Below are 23,985 nucleotides of genomic sequence, written 5' to 3' on the forward strand. Positions count from 1 at the left end.
GGAAAATCTGCTCTCTCATTTCGTCTATCTTTAAAAAAACATTGTTTATCCCAGCGCTTCTTAGAACCCTCCTGTGCTTGTTTAGTACTTTCCCTAAGGGTAGTACTCTGTAATTCAAGCTTCTTCCGCTTGGCTCCCAAACTATCCCGCCATATACTAGTATACGTGTCGGAAATAATTTTCGGTAGCTCTTTCTCCTGGTCCAAATGTGGAATCTCTCGGAAGCGCTGGCATTTAGCCAGTGCTACCATTTCCCCTTTAATGTTACTGAGTATGATTGAGGAGACTGTGTTGAGGTTACGCATTAATTTCATCTCCAAATCCAAGGCTGGAGCAGCCCGTGCTCATTCTGAATTTGTTTTAACACTTCCGGTAAATTGGCAAATGTCTTGGTACCATGTGTGGTAGTATAAATTACAGTGAAGACTGTATCCCATGTGACAAAGTCATCCACCAAGGGAACCATCCCCAAGGGCAAGCACACTGTGAGAATTCTATGTTTCTCCTGTGGTCCATTATGGGGAAACACAGCTTCTAGCTGATTTGGTATTTTGGGCTATCCAGAACGGTATTTTCTCTCATTCTGTGGGTACCTTACCCATGATAGTATGTACTGTTTGTGGATTAATCCCAGTAACCAATTGATATCCAGCAGGTGCTGGTGGTGCTGGACGCGCTGGTGAAGTGTTCAAAGTACACATTACGGACTGAACAAGTCGTCTGTAAAGTGGTACTAGCTCAATGTATAAGTTTCGCAGGTCTGCTGCCTGCATATTTTGTATACATGGGTGAGGTGTGTAAGTGGCAAACATAGGCCACGTTGGTCCTTCATTACCTAAGGGACCTAATCTCATGGGTTGTATTACATGTGGTAGGGCACCTTTAAACCAGTTCTGATGTTCTTGATAAGTAATCAGAATCTCAAGATACTGGTATGCTTGGTACCATTGAGGTATGTTTGCAATTCTGTATGTGTGGAATGTGAATGATCTTTGGTCTTCCTCAGGAAAGGTGACCCAAGAATAGAATGTTTCTGTTTGGTAGGATTCACTAGCTTCTACAATGAATGTGACATCCCCACTCTCATCTGTTAAGCCATGCGGTACTAGGTATAGAGTTAGTGCTTGTCTAGCATTCTCAGGAATGTCTATGGCATTAGCCATGTTTTGAAGTTGGTAAAGAAATAGAACACCAAATGGGGAGAAAATTCCTTTTATAAGTTCGAGCTCGAACAACCTGCAGCCTAATTAGGTAGTCCCTGTTCAGCTGAGGAGGATCTTCCCCAAGACCACGGACGTCTCTGTATAATGGTACTTAGGGTACCTGAAGTATGTGAGACAGTGATATTTGGGGTATCCGTAAATTAGTGCCTAAACACCATCGTTGGTGGCACCATGTCGTAGTTTGACTCTTGCTCTAGGCAAGACTGCTGGTTTAAGGATGACAGTACTTATGTTTGTAGGCGACTATGCCAGTCCTAAAACAAGTCGCAACTGTCGTCCTAGCCCTCCCGGCTTACAAGCAGCACCTCACCAAAAACCCGAACAGTAAAAGGTGATTTGTGGCAGCCTTTACGCATGGACTCAAGAGTGTGACATCGCAGGGAGTGTTGTGGTTAAATGGAGATTACCCCTTTCTCACATGAACAACATGTCTCAATCAAACACAGGCAATGAAGAGGATGCAGTAAGGTTTCAAATAGGTTTTATTTAACAAAACTGCAATCTGCGATAAGTTGCATGGGCTGTAATGATTAGGATAATGAACAGTGCAAGAAACAGAATGTTAAAGACAAGAGTCATTAATACAAAGACCCCCACCATCTTGCAGTGACATGAAGTGACATAAAGTATGAGATATGTCCTAATACCCTAACATGATGTACCTAATCTCTAACCTAAAAGACAGCTAGGTGTGTTAAACCCAATCTGCCAATGCCATGTCCATGAGAAGAGCCCCCCAACCCTCGTTACCTTGGAATGAGGTCTCTAGCTAAGACTCCGTAGGGACACGAAGTCTGGGTCAGTGTCAAGGCGAAATGCAGCATCGATAGCAGCAATGGCATATGGTAGGAATCCCTCTGACTTCTGCTTAAGTGTCGAGTATTTATACAGCTCTGCTTGGACCCCTAATGTAGGTCTTTTCCCAAACAATAGATAACGAGACATGCTTGGGATGGTAATTTATATAAAAATTCCCTCAAAGGCGTGAAGAGGAGAAAGTCCCTATTGTGAACACCTACAGTTTGTTTATCTTTGTTGCTTGATATTGTCGCCTTAGCGCGGTGGCACTGATAATGTAAAACTAAAACATGGCCCTAACTAAAAACAAGGTGACCATCTTAAAAGATTTAATTAAATAAATGCGCTAAAACAGAGCAAGCTAAGTAGTGTAAAAGTTACTAGGTGACGGGGCACGAGTCTGCAAGGCTAAGCTAACTTCTGTTTCCCATTAAAACAAACTAGGATTTACTACAGTTACAAAGTGGTGCAATGCATGCATTGTACTACTTTGTTATTGTGGGGTGGCATTTTTGGCCATCTAACACCACATTAGCTTAAAAAACATTACGCTAATATGTCGTCAGAATGGCGCTAGGCCCTCTTAAATCTGGGCCTCTGCTCTGAAACAAGAAGAGCTTTGGCAGCTATTAAAGTATCTGAACAAGTGAGCCTTAGAAGGGCCTGTATTGCACTGTTAGAGGGGCGTACCTTCAGGTGCTCACAGCGTGGTGCCAATCCCTCAACAAAAGCTCAGCTGACTGGTGTATTCGTTTTCAGGAGCATAAGGAAGGAAGAAGCCAATGAGTGGACATTGGCACAACTTGGTGATATGGCATTCTGACAGGGTGGTAGGTGTGACCTGAATCGAAGGCCTCAGGGGCTCTGAAAACACAATAGAAATCATCTAAAAATCCATCAAGGCTCACCAACGTCAAAGTATCCTACATCAGTGGTTCTTAACCTTTTGACTTCTGTGGACCACCACTTAATCATTTTTAGAAACTGGGAAACACTACTGAATCATTATTGGCCTCCAGGGAACCTGGAAGCCTAGACCCCTGTCCTAAGAAATTTTGATGATCTGAGCCACAAAACAATACAAACAAATACAAAAGCAAGCATTCATAACACAAAATCACAGTCATAAAATATAAAATTCAAAGTTTTATTGGGAAGGGTGGAGCTTTTCTAAATTCAATTGAGGCCACTCACCAACCATACTATATTTGTTTGATGCACTTTCACTGCCGATATCCATCTGAGAATACTGACTTCATTTCTAGCTTCCAATTTCAAATTCCTTCACATTTACACAACATTTTAATCTTTTCAATTTTACATTTTGCTGCTTCACTTATATACACTTTATTAATCTGTTAATATTATTTAATTTTCTAAGCAGTTGCAGACCCCCTAAGTAGGCTTCACAGACCCACAGGGGTCTCCAGACCACAGGTTAATAACGACTGTTCTACATCATATAGCATGTTTTCATTCATAAAAGACCAATACAATCAGATCTACCAATACAAACATTTCAGACTATTTATACAACTGCAAAAGAATGAGCAAATATTCTCTATTTATAGCTTTATTTGCCATAGGTGAAAGACATTTACTTGACCACTGCAGAGAAGGTCATGCTAGTACATTATATGTCAGTTTAGACATCTTTTCAGTTATTTCAGTAAACTGTGTCAGGTAGTCATATGGCAGATATTGTTTACCAATTAGGCAGTCTGCAAATGTTTGTGTACCAATCTCACCCTTTCTTCTGAAAGAGTTTCTTTAGTGGGCGACCACTGGTTCCTGGGTGCATGAACTGTTAGTACTAAGCTTTCAGTTTCCAAACCACACAACCCACAGCCACTTACCTGAAGCGTAAGTGTTTCCATTTTCCTATAAAGCGCAGAAGGTCTCTAATCTAAACTTTAGATTTTTATATCTAATCCTTATTGTTAAATTCAATGCACTCTACCTCTGGGGCAAGTCACTTATGCTGTTCCTATTTTGTTTCATTTTCTGATCGTTCCATTATCCCATTCTAAGATAACCTTCCTTACCTAAATGTAACCTCACTTCTTTTTCTCTTCCAGGCTACTGTGCGCCAAAGTCCATAAACCATGCTAGAATAAATATAGCTAAGGGAACATACCCTGTGGGACAGGAACTGCATTATCGGTGTAACACAGCATGCACAAAATGGCTGGAACTCTCTGGTGTCATGAAATGTGTTCACTGTAATGGGAAGATCTTCTGGGACAAGGTTGACAGCGAGTGCATTGACACTGGTAAGTATATGAGAGCATGGCAAAACATTGCTTCCATGACATGGTTACCTTCTTCCATTTTTAGATCTGGCTTACAATGAAGCTGCCTGCTAAGGCTCATGTAATGACAGAAAACAGCACACACAGAGGAGCTTTGGCCCATCCCTTTGTTGAACTTCTTCCTTGCTTGAGCTGATACATTGCATTTAACTTATAGAAACACTGTTAACACCGACCCAGAACCAAAATACAGTAGGAATTGGTTTTGCATGATGTGACCTTGAGACAAAAATTTAGCAGGAATGGGTTTTACACTGGACTGTTGTATGTCGGAACGCCGCCTGCCGAAACAACGAGTGCCTGAACAACGAGGTCGGAACCCCGACCTCATTGTTACCACTAATGCCTTTACCACGAATGCCTTAACAACAATATTTTGTTGTAAAGGCATTCCTGGTAATGGCATTAGTAATAGGCACCCATTGATCCTGCATGCGTCACCCCGACCCCCCAACCCCGCCCCAAAACCTAAAACGCCCTGCCCCCTAACCCCACCCCAAAACCTAAAACCCCCGACCTCCACCCCGACTCCAAAACCTAAAATGCCCCGCCCCCCAACCCCGCCCCAAAACCCCCGACCCCCCACTCCGCCCAAAAACCTAAAACGCCCCGCCCCCCCAACCCTACCCCAAAACCTAAAACCCCGACCCCCCGCCCCAAAACCTAAAACGCCCCACCCCCCCAACCCCACCCCAAAATCTAAAACCCCCCACCCCAAAACCTAAAGCGCCTCGCCCCCCCCAACCCCACCCCAAAACCTAAAACCCCTCCACCCCCGCCCCAAAACCTAAAACCCCCGAACCCCCACCCCCACCCCAAAATCTAAAACCGCCCCACTTACCTGAGTCGTCACCTCATCATCTGCATCGTCCTCCTCAGCCGACTCCCTTGTTTGTGCCCTAACCACGCATGTTCGTTGTTCAGGACATGCGTGGTTAAGGCACAAAATAACTAAGTCATGGTTAAAGAAGGCGTTATTCCACTTTTGTTAACCAGGACTTCGTTATTAAAGAATCGGCGTAGAGGACGTTTCCCGTTGTGAACACCATGGCAAAACCCATAGGGGTAGGATGTACGTTGTTTAGCACCCAGACTTTCTTATACATATCTATATATAGATTACAACTTATTATAATATATTATGATATGAAATACATTATCTATTATATCTGTATATACATATATGTATGTATATATTTATGTTGAGCGAAAGATCGATTATAGCACTGGAAGGTCTTAAGAGAATTGAATTTTATTGTGTACATTTGTCATTTAGTGCTAATTATTTAGTAGTGTGTGAAATAAATTGCCGTCATTGTTAAAAGTGAAAGTATTGACTTCAACGTTGATTTATTAAGCGTCCTTGTGTGCTTTTTTTAGATCTGATCCTCTAGCCCATACCATCTCGGAAAAAGCTTTGGGCTGCAGATCCTCACTTCCCCAAGGGTCAATTTCTAAAGGAGTATACCTAGTGCAGAGTCCAGTAGTAAGGTGACACCATGACTCTGGCTTCACCCATTTGTTGATCTTCTTTGTGGGCATTTCATTGTACAGCACTATAAAGTAGTAAAACTGCTCATCACTGATAGAGAAATTGCTAACACAGACACTGTGTCAAATAGAGTACGAAGGGGCTTTGCAGGGTGTAACACCATTAGAAATACGTACAAATTGCTGGAGCAGGGATCTCAGTATAAATATCCGTTTACCTGGTAATGCTTACCAACTCATCAGTGAGAACTCCCAGCTACTTCACTGGTCCAATGGTCTCTGACATTAGTTGAGATAAACCAGGAGCTGCCTGTACATCAAATTAAATTGTCATCATAATCTAATTTTTATTTTCAGTCAATAATGAGAGTCGATGTGAGTCTAAATGGTTTTATTGATCAAAACGTTTCAGCAATTAATTTTTATTGAGTCAGTAAATTTTGTCATAAATATCAATTATTAGTTTTGTCAATAATCAAGGAAAGCAATCAATAAATCATAAGTGCATTAAGTGCTGCAGTGATAGCTACATTTCTATGCCTGTTTTTCATATTTAATCAGAGTCCAGTCACAGAAACAAGTTTAAACTTCTTACGTGGCGCGCACAATCTATGACAATCTATGTTGGTGATGCGTTCTTGCCACAACACATGTACATTCGTATAGCTCCTCTCAAACTGTCTTTTAGTATTCTGGTATGACGGGCGCGATGTAAACTCCAGCAGGAAACAAAATACCAAGGCTAGTGACTAGTCACACTTGGAAATCCATGACCCCCTCTAAAGTTAACGCCGAGCTTTCAGACGATCACATGAACCCGGACAACTCTGAAAGACAGAGAGAAGACCAGGAAGTATTATTTGAATGGCAGATGCTTTGCTTTCTCTACCAGTAAGAATTATTACATGAAATGTTACACGCATATATAAAGAAACGGAGCAAAACATGTTCTAGCCTATATACAGAAACAAGATTACTTGGCAGAACACAGAAAGAAGATACAATAAAACAAATGCATTAACAAAACTGTCTGATGGATACTTAACTTAAAATATGTAGAAATACGTAGAAGCAATATATATATAAATAACGGTAGTATTGATTTTATAGTTCTGTTTATTGGATAGGCAGCCCCTCCCCAGTGAAGTAACATAACAAAAAGGAAACCCGTATGACATAGGGGGCAGTCTAGATCCTTTGATAGGGTATCAACCTTACGCTTACATGATCTGAAGTCTTCCCTCACGCAGTCCTACATCTCACACTACATATTGCTTCTACAAGTCTTGGCCAATTATTGGCCCCGTCATAGATGCCAGGTTGGCAGAGTCACTGAGTTTTTTCACGTTCACCAAAGCAGCTGCAGAGAATCCATTCTTTGAGCAGTTAGGACAGGAACCCCATGCTAGTAGCCCTTAAGACAGGAATACATTTAGCCTCAGGCCTCCATTGGCACTGTATTTTTCGTGACCATATATGCGGCTACTCTGTATATTTCGTTTCCATAAAGGACCTGCTTACTCCAGTGCTTCTCCTACCACCCTTGCTTCATGTCTCCTGCAAAGGAAGGCTCCCACTGCACTGCTGCAAAAACATGGTGATTTAAGGTATGCTTGAATTAATTTTAGCTACACGGCAGTTGCTTGGGCTGCATTCCAAACCAATGTTTTCCCACTTACTGCATCATTCTAGATAAAGACCCACCTTATGAAAATCAGTGTTGGTCCTGCTCCAATAGGAACAGTCCAGTCGAACTACCAGGGCAGATTGCCTCCATATGGGAACACCAGCAACCCCTTATCTACATAGGTCTCATCATGGAGGCATAGTTTAAGACCTGTGGCACACTGTGCATGAGACCTATGCCTACTAAGTGGAACAGGTATGCCCAGATATGGGTCCCATGCACAGTGTGTTACTGGAACCAAGTTGTACCTGACTGATGAGCCCTAAAAAGTGCTAAATTGGACGTGGCCTGGCAATACCAGCTGGACTGGTCCTATAGGAGCAGGTTCAAGGCTGATTTGTCTATGGCTGGGTATAAACAGAGGTGGCCTGGTGTGCAAACATGACAATGGCTGAGATGCGCCCCTTGGTAATTACCAGAGCTGAGATTAATTCAAGTATTCCATTCATCACTTCTTTGTATTTTTTAGTGCAGCATCCTGTGCACGTTGTATCCAAGCTATACCCAACATATGAGCCCTAATATGGTTTGGTATGTTATGTTATGACTTGTTATGCTATGACGTGTTATGGCATGTTATGTTGATTTGTATAGCACACTAATTAAGCAAGAGTGTATCCAGGAGCTTGGGCAGGTGTGTTGGTGTGTTTGTGGTCCCCCAAGTGCTTTTACCAAAAGCCAGGTCTTCAGCTTCTTGCGGAATTCAATAAGTGAGGTGGAGGCTGTGATGTGTTGAGGGGGGGTTTTCCATGTCTTGGGTGTGATGTAGGAGAATGAGTGGCCTCCAATTTTGCTTTTGAGGATGTGGGGAATGTGTGCAAGTAAGAGTGAGGCAGAGCATAGGTGTCTGGTGGGTTGGTGAAAGCCTAGGCGGCTGTTCAGGTACTCTGATCCTGTGTTGCATAAGGCTTTGTATGTGTGCATGAAAATCTTGAGTTGACTGTGCCAGTGAAGCTTCTTGAGGTGCGGTGTGATGTGGGTGCTGCTAGGGAGATCAAAGAGGAGTCTTATGGTGGTGTTTTGTATGGTCTGGAGTCTGTGTAGAAGTTGTTTGGAGATTCCGGTATAGAGAGAGTTATTGTAGTCCAGCCTGTTGGTGATGAATGCTTGCTTAACGGTCCGTTTAGTGTTCTGAGGCAACATTTGAAGATTTTCCTCAGCACGTGTAGGATCTGGAATCAGGAGGTGCATACTGCATTGACTTGAATGGTTATGGTGAACTTGTATGCTAGGATGATTCCTAGATTTCCTGAGTGGTCTGTAGGTGTGGGTGTTGTTCCCAGCTCCGACAGTCACCAGGTGGAGTCCTAAGGGAAGGTCTTGTTGCGAAGGCGAGTACTTCTGCCTTGTCGGAGTTGAACTTCTGGCAGTTGTTTCGCACCTAGTCTGCTACTATGATTAAGCAGTTGGTGAAGTTGGTTGTGGTGGTGGTTATCTTGTCCTTTAGGGAGAGGATGAGTTGGGTGTCACCATCGTAGGAGATGACAATGATGTCTTGTGATAAGGTTGGTGAGCAGTGTCAACTTTATGCTGAAAAGAGTGGGGATGAGGGACGCGTCCTGTGGGACTCCGCATATAAGTTTCTTGGTCTCTGATGTGAAGGTTGGCAGCCTAACCCTTTGGGTTCTTCCTGTGAGGAAGGAACAGATCCATTTCAGAGCAGATTATTGTATGCCAATCTCGTGGAGTGTTCTGATGAAGCTGTTGTGCAAGACAATGTTGAAGGCCGCGGAGAGGCCGAGCAGGATGAGGGTCGCTGTTTCTCCTCAAGGCCAGAATAAAATGTTGTTGGTGGCCACGAATGCTGTTTCTGTGCTGTGGTTCTTTCTGAATCCTGAATGAGTGTTGTCTAGAAGAGGGTGAATTTCGAGGTAGGTTGTGAGGTGCTTAATGATGGCCTTCTCAATCTTTTTGGCTGGATAGGGGAGCAGGGAGATGGGTTGAAAGTTGCTCAGTTGACTTGGGTCAACTCTGGGCTTCTTGGGAAGGGCATTGATTTCTGCAAGTTTCTATTCATCTGCGAATGTGGCAGATGTGATGGAGGTGTTGATGATGTGGACCAGGGTGGTGCTAATTGGTGATGTTCCCAGGTTGTAGATGTGGTGGGGGCATGGGTCCGTTGGGGCCCCTAAGTGGATGGCCTCCATGCTTGCTGCTGTGTCATTTCTGGTGAGGGCCGTCTTGGTTGCTGGTGGGTAGGTTAGCAATGAGTTCTATGGGATGGATTTAGTGTGCAAAGTCGCTGTAGATGTTTGTGATTTTGCTGTGGAAGACGTGGGATAGTTTGTTGCAGAGTTGTTGGGAGGCAGTGATGTTGTTGACAGCAGCTAAGGGAGAAGTGAAATCCTTGAGAATCAAGAAGATCTCCTTGCAGCTGTTGGGGCCTCCTTCAATGCAGCACACTAGTGCTTTTTGCTTGGTGTCTCTTATTTGATGGTGATAGTCTATGAGTGCAGTCTTGTAGGTAGTTGTGTCGGTGGTGTAGTGGCTGGGTCTCCATTTCCTTTCTAGCTGTTTACAGTGTTGTTTGGTATCTCTGAGGTCTTCTGTGTACCAGCTGGCCTGCTTGTTTCATCTACTATGCTTGTTGGCTTTGATGGGTGTTAGGGAGTCGAGTCACGCAGTTCTTAGTCCAGTTGTTGAAGTTGTTGATGTCCTTGTTGAGGTTGTCTGTGGGGCTAGGTTGATCCATGCTAAGGGCGCTGAGCCAGTCTGCTTCTGTGTTTTCCCCAGCTGTGGCTTGGAATGCTGACTCTGATAAGGGTGTTGACTTGAGGTGTGTTGATTTGGAAGTGGTTGGTTCCTTACTTCCCTTGCCCCTTCTCTTCCTGACTGAGACCTAGTCCACTTTTTCAGGCTCCAGGTTCCGTTGACTCCCTTAACAAACTGCTCTTGGCCTTGTGGCCAGCAGCACCCATTCAGGCAATTTCATCACCCCAACATGCACCTTGAACTCTACTTCTTTGCAGAAAATATGTTCAATGTAATTACTTAGCAAACTGATGCTGTCCTGGGCCTCAAGTTCATCATGCACTGGCACCCCTTAGGGGCCAGTAGGGCTCTCCACTCCTCAAGGGCAATTTGTTTACTCCTGCAGTGCAAGGGCTGCTGCTGCCTGTTTCTCCTCATATTCCTCCAGAGAAATGAATGTCTTCCTCTCCAAGAAAGCTGCTGTCTTTTTCTTCTCAAGGGAACAAGCTGCCTTCTTCACCTCCGAAGCTGTGGCTGTCGCGCCGCTGCGCGCGGCACGAGCTGAACATTCGGCTCAGGCCGCAGCACGCGGTCCTCAGACCCTAGTCTGCTTTGTACTTTAAGAGGCCCCAAATTGGGCATGGGGCCTCGTTCTTTTTCTGTGCACCGCGTGTCTAGGCAGGTCTGACCCCCCACTCACCTGTTCTTTTCTTTTCTTCTTTTCTTTGGACATCTGGTTGTGCCTTCCTTTATGTTTTTTCCCCCTTCCCATGTTACCCTTCTCTTCCCAGCAATCCTTGTTCCCTATTCTCTATGGTTCCAAGTACATTCTGTTCTATGTGCTTTTTCCTATCTAAGATGGTGTCCTTTTACTTCCTGTTGGTCGTTTCCTGTTTGTTGGTATTTAAGGGCTGTTATTCTTTCTCTCCTTGCGCTGCAACACTTTCTGTTTTGATGGTGTCTTCGCTCCTGCTTCCTTGTATTCCTGTGCTGGTTCTCGTCAGTTCCAGTATATTTTCTCCTGTATTTTCTCCTGCTGTTACCTCTTCTTTTTGTTCCTATTGTAGGAACCTATCTTTGTGGAGGTTTTTTCCCCTTTCAGTTTTTTTTTTCCCTCTGGCGCTACTTCTGAGGGACACGGCCTGCTCTTGGCATACCCATTGCCTGCAGCACCGTGGCTACCAGAAAGAGTTGCCCCTAGTTGGGCCAAGGCCAAACATACAAGAACAGGATCCACGCCACTCGCTCTGCGGCCTCCAGGGTAAAGCAGCACGTAAGTCGTGACAGATTGCAGCGCTCAATACTCCCGACGTCGTCTAACATCATGGATGATACAGTGGTGGCTGCTGCAGATCCTGATCAATCTCTTCTGGCAACCATTCAGCAACAGGCTCAGGAACTGCAACAATTACGCAATGAGAATGCTGCTTTACGACAAGCTTTGGCCTTTCGCAGTGCAGATGTTTCGGTCGTCTCAACCTCTACTCCTCGTTTCTCCGGTGAACCAACTAAGCTGCGAGAGTTCCTCGCTGCATTAACTGTGTATTTTGCCTTCCGACCTACCCAATTCACCCACAACAAGACTAAGGTGGGATATCTTATCAGTGCATTATCCGGTCCTGCCTTGGCCTGGGCAACCCCAATGGTATCCTCCAATGACTCAGTATTATCAGACTATCCTGCCTTCGTGAATCAGTTTAAACAGATGTTCAGTCGTCCACGATTGGATGCCTCTCCAGAAGAAGCCTTATGTGACATCCAACAAGGCTTACAAGATGTCCTCCAATATATTACCCGCTTTCGACAGCTAGCGTCTGAGACCACTTGGGTGTAACGAACTCTGGTGACTTTATTCCGTAGAGGACTTAAAGAAGAAATTAAAGATGAGTTAGTACACTTCATCCGAGTTGAAGATCTTCGTGGTCTGATGGATCAGGCTCTTTCCATCGAATACCGTCTCCAAGAGCGACATATGGAGAAGAGAAAGAGTAGAGGATCTACTCAGCCAAGCACTTCACGTGTCTTTATGCATTGTCCCGAGGAACCTCGTCCTTCCGCCAGAGACACTGAAGGCGAACATATGCAGGTAGATACCACTCGAGGACCACTTTCTGTTAGCGAGCGGGAAGACAGACGTAGGAGGGGATTATGCCTGTATTGTGGTGCTACCGGCCACATGATACGGACCTGCCCCGTTCGTCCTCAAAGGACTTTGCAGAACAAACCAGCCACATAACTCAAACATTAAAAAAGGAAAATCTAAAGAAAGGCTTCGTTTGGACCAGGGCGGCTGAACAAGCTTTTCAGAGTCTAAAAAAGGCTTTCATTCAGGCACCGATATTGAGGCACCCAGATACCAACAAACAATTTATTGTTGTTACAGATGCTTCCGAAAGAGCCATCGGAGCTGCCTTACTCCAACAACAAAAAGATGACGGTCTTGAACATCCTGTGTTCTATTTGTCCCATGTACTTTTGGCATCAGAACAACATTACTCAGTACTTGAAAGGGAGTTGTTAGCCCTGAAAACAGCCTGCCTTGAGTGGAGACAGTTTCTTATGGGTTCCAAGGAGCCCTTCGAGGTGAGAACAGACAATTGTAATCGACAATGTTTATGTAACCTTTTATGCCAGAACAGTCGTCAGGCTCGTTGGGCCTTTTTCTTCAGTCAGTATGACTTTTACGTCACCTATATCCCTGGATCCCAAAACATTCTGGCTGATGCTCTGTCTCGCCGTTATCCAGATTGTACTTCTACCCCATCACAGTATCTACTTGAGCCCAGTAAAATCATTGGAGTAGCTCAGTCTTTCCTAGATGAGGTACAACTGGAATATTCCAACCTGACTGATCAAGAAGTAAAAAAATTGAACATATGTAAACTGCAAGTGTATTATTATTATAAGAACTTGTTGTTTCTCCCTACTAATGGAGTCAGAGAAAAGGCACTACAAATGTGCCATGATTCGCCAGTTGCTGGTCATAGAGGCATTAAGGCCACACAAGAACTACTCTCGTGATCTTTCTGGTGGCCTACCTGGAAATCAGATGTCAAAAGATACGTTAAGGCTTGTCCCAAATGTGCTCAAGTAAAGATTCCCCGTACCAGACCTGCAGGATTACTACAACCATTACCTGTTCCACTGGCTCCCTGGTGCACCATTTCTACTGATTTTATGTGTTCATTACCTCCATCAGCAGGAAACCGGGTTATCATGGTCACCATAGATTCCTTTACTAAGATGGCTCACTTCACTGCTCTGAAAAAACTACCTACTTCCCCAGAACTAAGTCAGATATTTATCCATCATACTTTCCATCTCCATGGACTTCCACACAGCATTGTATCTGACAGGGGACCTCAGTACATCTCCTGGTTTTGGAAACATTTTTGTAGGACACTGAATATCAACATAGCACTTTCATCGGGTTTCCATCCTCAAACCAATGGACAGACTGAGCGTCTCAACTAAGGATTGGAGCAGTACCTTCGCTGCTTTTGTAATTCTACTCAGAGCAACTGGAACACTTACCTCCCTATCGCTGAAGTCTCTTACAATAAAACTGTCCATAGTGCCTCCAAGGTCACTCCTTTTTTCTGTTCTTATGGCTATCATCCTACCTCTTTTCCTACTACTCCTCAGTCTACCTCTTCTCTTCCTGCTGTTACTTCATTCTCCAGACGACTTTTACAGATCCATAGATTGATTCGCTCTAACTTGTTGAACACCAAGAGATACATGAAGAGAATAGCAGACAAGAAACGGAGGGATGCTCCAGAATATCACCTTCAGGATAAAATCTGGCTTTCGTCAAATTTCTACCTTTACGCCTTTCTCAGAATAAGTTCACACCTCGTTACTATGGTCCTTTCCGAATCCTTCAGCTGATTAATCCCGTCACTATCCGTCTTCACTTGCCTCGTACCTGGAGGATTCACTCGGTCTTTCATGTTTCTCAGCTCAAACCCTATGTACCTGATCCTTACTCTCGTCAGTTTCCCTGTCCTCCTCCTGTGTTAGTGGATGATGTACCTGAATATGAGGTACAGGAGATTTGTGACTCTCGTATCTTTCACAGAGGTCTTCAGTATTTGATTCATTGGAAGGGATACCCTCTCAGTGAATGCTCTTGGGAAGATGCCTCTTCTGTTCACGCACCTCTTCTGATTCGTCATTTTTACCGCTTGTTTCCGCACAAACCTGGGCCTTCGGGGGGGACCTACTGTTGTGCCGCTGCGCGCAGCACGAGCCGAACATTCGGCTCGGGCCGCAGCACGCGGTCCTCAGATGCAACGGACCCCAAGTCTGCTTTGTACTTTAAGAGGCCCCAAATTGGGCATGGGGCCTCGTTCTTTTTCTGTGCACCGCATTTCTAGGCAGGTCTGACCCCCCACTCACCTGTTCTTCTCTTTTCTTTTCTTCTTTTCTTTGGACATCTGGTTGTGCCTTCCTTTATGTTTTGCCCCCTTCCCATGTTACCCTTCTCTTCCCAGCAATCCTTGTTCCCTATTCTCTATGGTTCCTAGTACATTCTGTTCTATGTGCTTTTCCCTATCTAAGATGGTGTCCTTTTACTTCCTGTTGGTCGTTTCCTGTTTGTTGGTATTTAAGGGCTGTGATTATTTCTCTCCTTGCGCTGCAACACTTTCTGTTTGGATGTTGTCTTCGCTCCTGCTCCCTTGTATTCCTGTACTGGTTCCCTGTCAGTTCCAGTATATTTTTTCCTGTATTTGCTCCTGCTGTTACCTCTTCTTTTTGTTTCTGTTGTAGGAGCCTATCTTTGTGGAGGTTTTTTCCCCTTTCTGGTTTTTTTTCCCTCTGGCGCTACTTCTGAGGGACACGGCCTGCTCTTGGCGTACCCATTGCCTGCAGCATAATGGCTACCAGAAAGAGTCGCCCCTACTTGGGCCAAGGCCCAACATACAAGAACAGGATCCACGCCACTCGCTCTGCGGCCTCCAGGGTAAAGCAGCACGTAAGTTGTGACAGTGGCAGCTTCTACTTTTTTCTCCTCTGCAGCCAAGGCAGCCTTTTTCTCCTCAAGGGCAATGTTACACAGTTCCAGTTTTAAGACACTCTCTGTCTTCCTGTCCTCCAGCCCTCATGGGGACAAATTGCGAGAGAACTCACTGCTCCCACCCATGGAGAAAATAGGTGATGATTCTTATTGGGGAAAATCTTACTCTTGCACTGGTGCCTTATCAGCTTTACTCTCATCCTCTTCTGAGGTGGTCTGCACTTGAAGGGCCTCGTCCCCAGCCTTCAGAGCCTTTTTACAATCATTTTTCATGATTCTTTGCAACCTCTGCATCATTCGTAACACCATTACCACAGTAAGGCCAGAAAAAATATCTAGTTGTAAAAAGTTGAGTAAAAATGAAAAAAATATATATATAACATACTCAAAGATTGATCAAAAATACCTCTTCCCATAGCACATTTTGCCCCTAGATCTGTAGCAGGACTTTTAATTCTTAAAATACTAAACGGAATTGTAACTGGTGGACAAAGTCCTATGCCATTGCTGAACTCTAATATCAGAGACAGGGTTGTTAATTTTGGAGAACAGGCACCTCTACCAACTAAATAAATCCACTCTATTTATGTAAAAACACAGTTCTGAGAGAATCTCTGCTGAACCTCTAGTAGCAATGAAACAAGCAGCAATCCCCAGAAAAAAGTTCAAATAGTACCAAACCTTTCAAAGTAAAGAACACAACACAGTAACAAATTCACACACCAATTTGGAGAAATAGAGAAAAATGTAATGATAAAAAGGACACCAAGATCATCAAAATGGGTTTTTAAAGTTTCAAGTCAAAAGACACCTAGAGAAAGACAAGCACTATTAGTGCTTAATTTGAGCCAGTTGTTTCCGGTGCTTGGCACCAGCACTTTATTGTCAACAAAGGCTCTTATGGCATCTTACCACAGGGTGGAGCTGTTTATCTAATTTTGTGAGGAGCACAGCAACAGTTGTTTTATAATTAAATACACATTAATATCTGCCACTCAAAGTTGTAAAACTAGCTGGGTGGCATGCAATAGTTGTTTTAATGTATATGTAAAGTCTGAATTGTCACACTTGTGTGATTGTGATGGTATGCTGTGATGGTACTGTCATTGGCAGCGCTAGTGGGGGCAATGGGTGGTGCAGGCCTTATTATTGGCCTTATTTTTTTTTTTTTTACAAATTAAGCACCAAGCACTATGGAAAAACAGCAGTTTGCAATGGACCGGGACATGCAATTTCAGGCTGACTGCTATAGAGTGAGATTGGGTACACCAGACGGATTCTTCTCGTCAAATGGTTTACTTTCAGAGTTAGCCTCCCAGTGCAGGGAAATCTTCCATTGGTCAGTCCTGCAGCCCTTACCTCCCCCACTGCCTCATGGCAGAGGTCTCACTGTAGCTAGGTCTCCTGCATTGTCAGGCCCTCTTTAGCCAGCTGAGCTCTGTTGGAGTCAGGACTCCTTCCGCTTTTTGTGTCCCTGAGGCAAGTAAACAGGAGGCCAACCAGCTGACCACTGGAGAGAAGTTCCAGTCACTAGGTGCCATCAGGATTCAGGTGTTCTTTAGTCCTTTTGGGTGCCCTCTTCTTCCAGCAGGAGCCAAGAGTAGCAGTCAGAGATCAGGATTTGTCTTCCAGTGGGGCCTTCTCTTCCCTGATCTAGAAATGTTCTATGGACGTGGTGGTAGAGATGCCAGATTTATTCTGTGAAATAGCCAGTGACTAAAGAAATTCTACCACCCAGTGTAACAATTTTTTCACAGTACCTCCTCCTCCTTTTGCAGTGCTTCCTCTTTACCTTAGTGTAAAATTACCTAGAAGCCACTATTTCAAGATGGCAGGTCCTGGCTATCAGCAGTTAGCCCTGGCTTCATCATCTTGCCCACCCCCCTACACAACACAGGGTAAAATCTAGCCTTACCTCCAATGGTATTTGGAGCCTAACTGCCTAGAAGGGATCCAGGGAATGAATAGAAGAAAACCCCCTTGGCATCTCCAAGTCAAAAGATATAGGGGGTCATTATGACCCCGACGGTCGGAGGTAATGTGGCGGTAGTACCGCCAACAGGCTGGCGGTACTTACTGCCACATTATGACATACACCCACTGCCACGGCGGTAACGACCGCCAGGCTGGAGACGTCAGTCTCCAGCCTGGCGGGTGTCACTAGACTGCCTGCAAGATTATGACCCCGCCTACTGCCATGGTTTTCGTGGCTTCCTTACTGCCACGAAAACCATGATGGTATGCACTATGAATGACAGGGAATCCCTTCCCTGTCACTGATATGGGTCTTCCCTGTCCCCCTCCGCCTCCCCTGGTTTCCCCCTCACCTCCCCACTCTCCAGTCACCCCTTCACTCATGCACATTCATTCACACACGCACACACACATTCACACACACATTCACACACTCATTCTCACATTCAAGCATGCATGCAGACATCCATTCACACACACATCCACACACACATATATACAGGCACACACGCATACACACAACACAACATACACGCACTCACACATCCATACATGCACACACACACAATAAACACCCGCATTCACGAACGCACAGACATACACCCACACACACAACACCCCTCACCCCCATCCCCTGTTGGAGCACCCGGCTTACCTTTTGTGAGAGGTTCCTCTGGCAGGAGACGGATGGGGCGCTGCTGCCAGCAGCAGCGTCCGCCAGCAGAACACCGCCAGGCCATATCATGTGTCATAATACGGTCTACCGCGGTCTACTGGTGTGGCGCTGTTGCTTGCAGCAGCGCCACCTTACTGCCATCCGCTGGCATGGCCACTGCCGGATTCCCACCATCCTTCTGGCAGAAATCCGGCTGTGGTCATAATCTGTTTGACGGCTGGTAGCCGCGGCGACGGTCTTTTGCCAGCCGTCGCGGCGGCGGTAGGCGGTATATACCGCCAATGTTATAATGAGGGCCATAGTGCTGAAGTTGCTGTTTGTTCTGCCAACTGTTCCTGTCCACACCTAGATAGCTAATCCCTGCTAAGAGGTCAGCACTAAATATTCTTCGGACTTTCCTGGGCCCAGAAGCAAGCAATTGCCCTCTGAGCAGTCATTTAATCAGCCAGCCAAAGATGTATATTCCAGCTCTGGAAGTGTGATAGGCGGCAGACCTGGTTTCTGCCTGTACTGTGGTGAGTTGCAAATATTCTTCTTTATCTGGATAATTTCTCTAGCTCCACTTCGAGGCAGCATTTTAGGTAGTTCACTTTTAAGAAGAAATAGGCTTTATTCACCAACCATTTATATGGGGGGAGAGATTAACTTCTGTATTTGGGTGTTATATTGATGCACAAACGTACTAACTATGGCTGTGTGATACCTTGGGTTATAAGAACATTTATTTATTTTCTGACTTTTTATAGAATGTTGTATGGTACAGCTTGCTAATTCTGTGCCATTCTACTAACTTTTCAATGTGCAGTGATGTTTTGTGATCTTTTTACCTTCCAAATCCTTGGAAGAGCTCAGGGAACAATTTTTCGATATCACAGCCTGTAGAAACTCTATTGTATGCTTTTCTTCACTCCTTTCAAAATCCGCCACCTCTGCCCCTGACCCCTTCCCGCAACGGAGTTCTGTGTTGCTCTCAAGCACTGTGTGCTTCATGGGCACCCGCACTCCCCGTTATTGCTTATTTGTATAGAATCGACACAAGCCTGCAAAATTTGATTGCAGTTAATAACAAAAATGCCAGCATTGGAAGCAGATTATGTTCAATATGTATTCTAAAATGATGCCCAACATCATAAGCATCTGAGAGAACAGTGCACATCTGAAGAGTTCTCATACTTTTGAGGCCGACTGATGCTCCGAATCCCTTCCTGGCTGGATTCATGGCTTGCAAGCAGTGCATGCTTCCTCTCTTCTCTTCCACTGCTGGTTTCCTTCACTTCAAAGCCAGGAATGTTAGATCTGATCTAATCATGTCCACGAGGGACAAATGGCTGCAGATGTTGCCATTTACAGTGTCTAAGTCAGAACTGTGAGGTCAACATTTTAAGAGCCAACCGATCCAGGATTTGTTTTACAGTGAGCTTTTAAGAGAGCTCGGCAAAAATGCTATTTTATTTTACTGTGATTGAGGTGCTTACACGTGTATAAATGTCTCACTGATCACCGGTGTTGGCTACCTTTGTCATGCAGATTTCCCTGCGAACGTGACTTGAGTTTTCAGGTCACCTCCTGTCCCTCCGGCTGAGTGACACACATTACAATGGAGCAGGGGCTCCAGGACTCGACACGCTGGTGGGACGGAGCAGGAAATGTGAGGTATTTTCAAAGGGCACTGGCCGTCGGACTAGTTCTGCCAGAGATTTCACTTTCAAGAATGCCATTGTTTGAACAGGTGACCTCAGATTGAATGTGTTCAGTACATATTGCAGCACACTTCACTCACAATTTTCAACTTACCCTCCATAACCGGTGCGCTTACAAACTTAAGGTTTCCTTTAGTAGTATAAGACAGTGCCTTCAAATTTAAAACGTTTCGGACTTTTCCCAAAAGGCCCAATAGACTCCTTGCTACATCCTTATTCAAAAGCAGGCTAAATGATCGCCCATTTTGGACATGAACCCTAGGAATATAGCATCTGACGTCACATAAAGACAGCTGCAGTCACGTAGTCCACCCATTCCCTGTCACAGCCTGTGCGGTCTCCATCATTAGCGTTGCTTACTCACTTCAGTGCTCCCCGTCATAATCTTGGTAAAAACCTGCCCGAAAATGTGTGTGACTCAGACACGTTCATCCCAGGTTAGCACGTTAAACTGTGTTTGAGTAATTCTATTTGGCGTTAGTAGCAGATGAGCTAGGGGCCATATGTACTAACACATTTTATCCATAGACACAAAATGGGTAAAACCCTTTGCTACATCTGACCCTAGATCGTTTGCAAGGTACGGTTAGGATGCTCAGCACAAGATACATTTTGTTGAACTGGTGGAGGAACCGGAATTATTCTGTCTAGAGTGGCAACAAAAAGCAGCCCAGGTTTTAGGGAGATGATTTATTTGTGTTTGTAAGGGGCTTGACAATATTGTTTTGTAACAAATAGCTAATATGTATTCAGTGCTTAATTTGTAAATAAAAACGTGCCGGTGCCCAAAGCCTTCCTCTTAAACACGCGGCTGCTGCATTTAATTTGCGAGTATAGAATACTGAGGCAGCGTAATCCTGAAGCAGCGTAATCCTGAAACCATCTCAGGCCTCTTCAATCCATTTAAATCCACTCCCTGCCCCTCCAGCTTACTTTAGCAGCTTTCTGCTTTCTACCTTTGTGAGGCTTTTTCGTTTTTCTCTTCCTTCCTCTTTCCCATATGTGACTTTTGCTTGCAGCAAATGCTTGAGGCAAAAAAATTAACGCCGGCCCTTAAAAATAGGTGCCAGTGCTCAGCACCGGAAACAACAAGCACAAGTAAAGCACTGTATGTATTGCAAGAAAGAAAGTGCAGTTTGTGCTTTCATAATAAAGACGTGCTTTTTAAATCTAGCACTATATACCACAGTTACTGCTAAGTAAATAATAATCACTACAATGGTATTCAATTTATTAGCCTTGGAAGAGTGAAAGGTTGAGTTGGCCTGTAAGAATGACAATTTGAGAACTGTAGATCATGGCTTTCCATCTTACCTTGTTATCCAGTACATCCTATAGGTGCTAGCCCTTGTTGCCCCACAATTTGATGGCACATAATGGGTAAAGGCCATCTTCATCTACCATTGTGTAGCCAGTTGTTTGCCCATGGTACATCACGCTCGAAGACTTGGCATTAATTAACAGTGTGGGACTGTGTTTTACCCCAATGCTAGAAGACCTTATTTTTCTTTAGATCAAACCTACACAATAACATAAGATGTCTGGCTGTGAAAGACATACTGAGGGCTTACCGAGACAATACAGGGGCTTACAGCCCATCCATTGCTTACCGTTGGTTGGCTTCACTGTTACTCTAATTTGATTGCTTTCTATTGGATGGCTTTCTCTGTTTCTTCCTCTCTCGCTCGTGTTTTTCCCCTTCCAGGGAGCATAGCCCCTTGATATGTTTGATTGGCTGGTTTTTAGTGACCTACTTTTTTTCTTTTTGTTTGAACACTCTATGAGAGTACATGTGTTTTCCATCTGTCTTCCTTGTGTGCTTCCCCCCCTTGTTGTCTCTTGCCAATGTGCTTCCCTTCTCCCACCTGCACTTGTGTTGCACTCTCATGCTGTGTGCTTTTTCCCACTCAACACAGCTCTCTTTTGCCCTTGTTCTCTCCCTTATGTGACTTCCACTCCGCCCACCGTATTGCTTCTCCTCCCATTCCCATCCGCTCATTCAGTCAATATGTTTATCAAAGCATTCATTTTTATGAAATTTGCTGATTAATCTCTGATTGGTATATAAAAAGAGCCCATGTCTTTTTGTAGTCAGCTGCATACATGTTGAACACATGCTCTTGCCTACAAAAAGGCACGGCTACTGCACCATCACATATTCTTTTGGCTAAAAGCCATTGACAAAGTCAATAAGTCTTATATGCTTTGTCAATGCTTGTTTGAATTTTGAAAACATTTAATTATATTTTTACTTGAGTTACATGTCAAATATTTTCACAGGGAAGAACCTTAGACCCAGATCCAGTCCGTGGCTCGGCTCTCTCTCCCTTTTAATATATTAGCTAGCCCACTTCTAGGCTCCAGTAACCGAGAGGTTACGCAGCAATGAACTGTTCCTTGAAGAGCAGGGTTTTGTCAGACATGCAAGCCCCAATTGGTTAAACAGACCATCATGGGTCTTAGCCCGGTCTGCTGAAGTTTCCAGGACACCCACAATTCTTTAGCTGTTGTGTACAGGACTGCGCAGGAGATGAGGACTTGATGATAGCCAGGTACAAACAATTTTGCTTACAAAAGTATTGGAACTGTGATCCCCAGTGCAGCGTGGGCAGGACAGAGATCTGACTAAAAAGTGAAAAAATATTCTGAACGATTTTCTTGGTCTTTCACCTCCAGGTAAATGCACATAAAATATAACTAATACACTTTAAATGAGAAATGAATGCAAGTTTCAGTAATCAAAAGGAAATCTATTAGTTTATGTTATGACACGTGAAAATGCGAGCCATTTTCAAAACAATTGTATTACACCCAGTATAAGATAGGCTTGGCAAAATGATCCAAGAGATTTTGGGGCAGATTTACTAAGTTTGGACGCAGCACTGCAACCACAGCAGCGTTGCTTCACAGGGTGAGAGAAAACCGTGCCATATCTGCTACGATATGGCGCTGGTTTTCTCTCCACAGGTTGGCGTAATTTAGGCTTCTATGTGGCAAAGCACACACGCTTGCACTGTGGTGCAAGGGTGTGCATTCTGTCACCATAGGTTTAGTACGGGAAGGGGATGCTTCCAGTACAAAAACTATACTTTAAGAATTCTTCTACTTTGTATGTGTGCTTTACAGAAAAGCACACATGCAAAGTAGGAGAAATGTAGAGACATTTAAAAGTTGCTCCAGTATCACGCCTGAACTGAGGAGGCATAACTTTATTGGCTCAAATCCCTGTCTACCAATTTTAGTAGATAGGAATTTTGGTAAAAAAACGTAGGCATTTGTATAGGAATACCCTTGTACCCTCACGGTATGTCCCCTTGATCAAGGTAACACAATGTCTTACTTTGGGCAATGTTGCAAAGCAAATCAAGAATTGCAGTGGAAGGTAAACACCTTCCACAACACTTTTTGCTGGGTTTACATCAATTTTGTGATGCAAACCTGGGGCAAAGAGTTGATAAATCTAAAACTAGGGCCCAAATTTATACTTTTTGACACAAACAAGCGCCAGCGCTGGTTTGCGTCAAAAAAGTTACAGCCGGCTAACGCCATTCCAATGCACCAGGTGGGTGACTTATTTATGGATTGACGTTAGCTGGCGCTGTGGCTTGGTTAGAGTAAAAAAAATGACTCTACCCGGGCAATGCAGGCATAGGGAAGAATGGGGGTTGTGCGTCAAAAAATGGTGCAAGTCAGGTTAGAGTCAAAAATCATGGCTCTAACCGGATTTGCGCCATTTTTCGATGCACAACCCCCATTCTTCCCTATGCCTGCATTGTCCGGTCCCCTGGGCATGGTCATTGGGCACAGTGGCATTTAGGGGGGCCCAAGTTAGGCCCCCCTATGCCACTTAAAAAAAAATATATATATATTTACCTCTACTTACCTGTACTTACCTGGGATGGGTCGCCACATCCATGGGTGTCCTCCAGGGGTGGGCGAGGGTGGCAGGGGTGTCCCTGGGGGCAGGGAAGGGCACCTGTGGACTGCTTCCATGGTCAAATACCATGGAAATGAGCCCACAGGTCCCTTAATGCCTGCCCTCACCCAGGCGTTAAAAAACAACGCTAATTAGGCTGGGCGCCATTTTTTAAGGCCCGCCTCCTCCTGTGCGTCATAATTACACAGGAGTATAAATAAGGCATGCATGCCTTAAAGTCATTTTTGGATGAGAACGCCTACTTTGCATGTCATTAACGCAAGGCGGTTTCACGCATCCAGAAAATGACACACACTGCTGAATTTTGACGTTTGCGGGGTCGGGCGTCAAAGTATAAATATGGTGTTAGGTTTGTGCCTAATTTGCATAAAAAAAATTGACGCAAATTCGGCGCAAACATAGTATAAATATGCCCCTAAGTATTTGAGATAAAACAAGCGCATTAAAAATGTACAGTATGAAGAGTACACAATCAG

The 23,985-nt window shown here is 44.4% G+C and overlaps 1 protein-coding gene across 1 annotated transcript in view; it reads left to right on the top strand.

The window, feature by feature from the left end:
• The window catches only part of LOC138288565 (uncharacterized), a 201,656-nt gene that overhangs the window by 56,494 nt on the left and 121,177 nt on the right, over positions 1-23,985 (top strand). The window contains exon 4 of the mRNA XM_069230081.1: positions 4,100-4,294. Within this exon, the coding sequence (XP_069086182.1) occupies positions 4,100-4,294 (195 nt within the window). The remainder of the gene's footprint in view (positions 1-4,099; positions 4,295-23,985) is intronic.

The sequence above is a fragment of the Pleurodeles waltl genome, chromosome 4_1, assembly GCF_031143425.1.
Source record: "Pleurodeles waltl isolate 20211129_DDA chromosome 4_1, aPleWal1.hap1.20221129, whole genome shotgun sequence".
Classification (NCBI taxonomy): Eukaryota; Metazoa; Chordata; class Amphibia; order Caudata; family Salamandridae; genus Pleurodeles; species Pleurodeles waltl.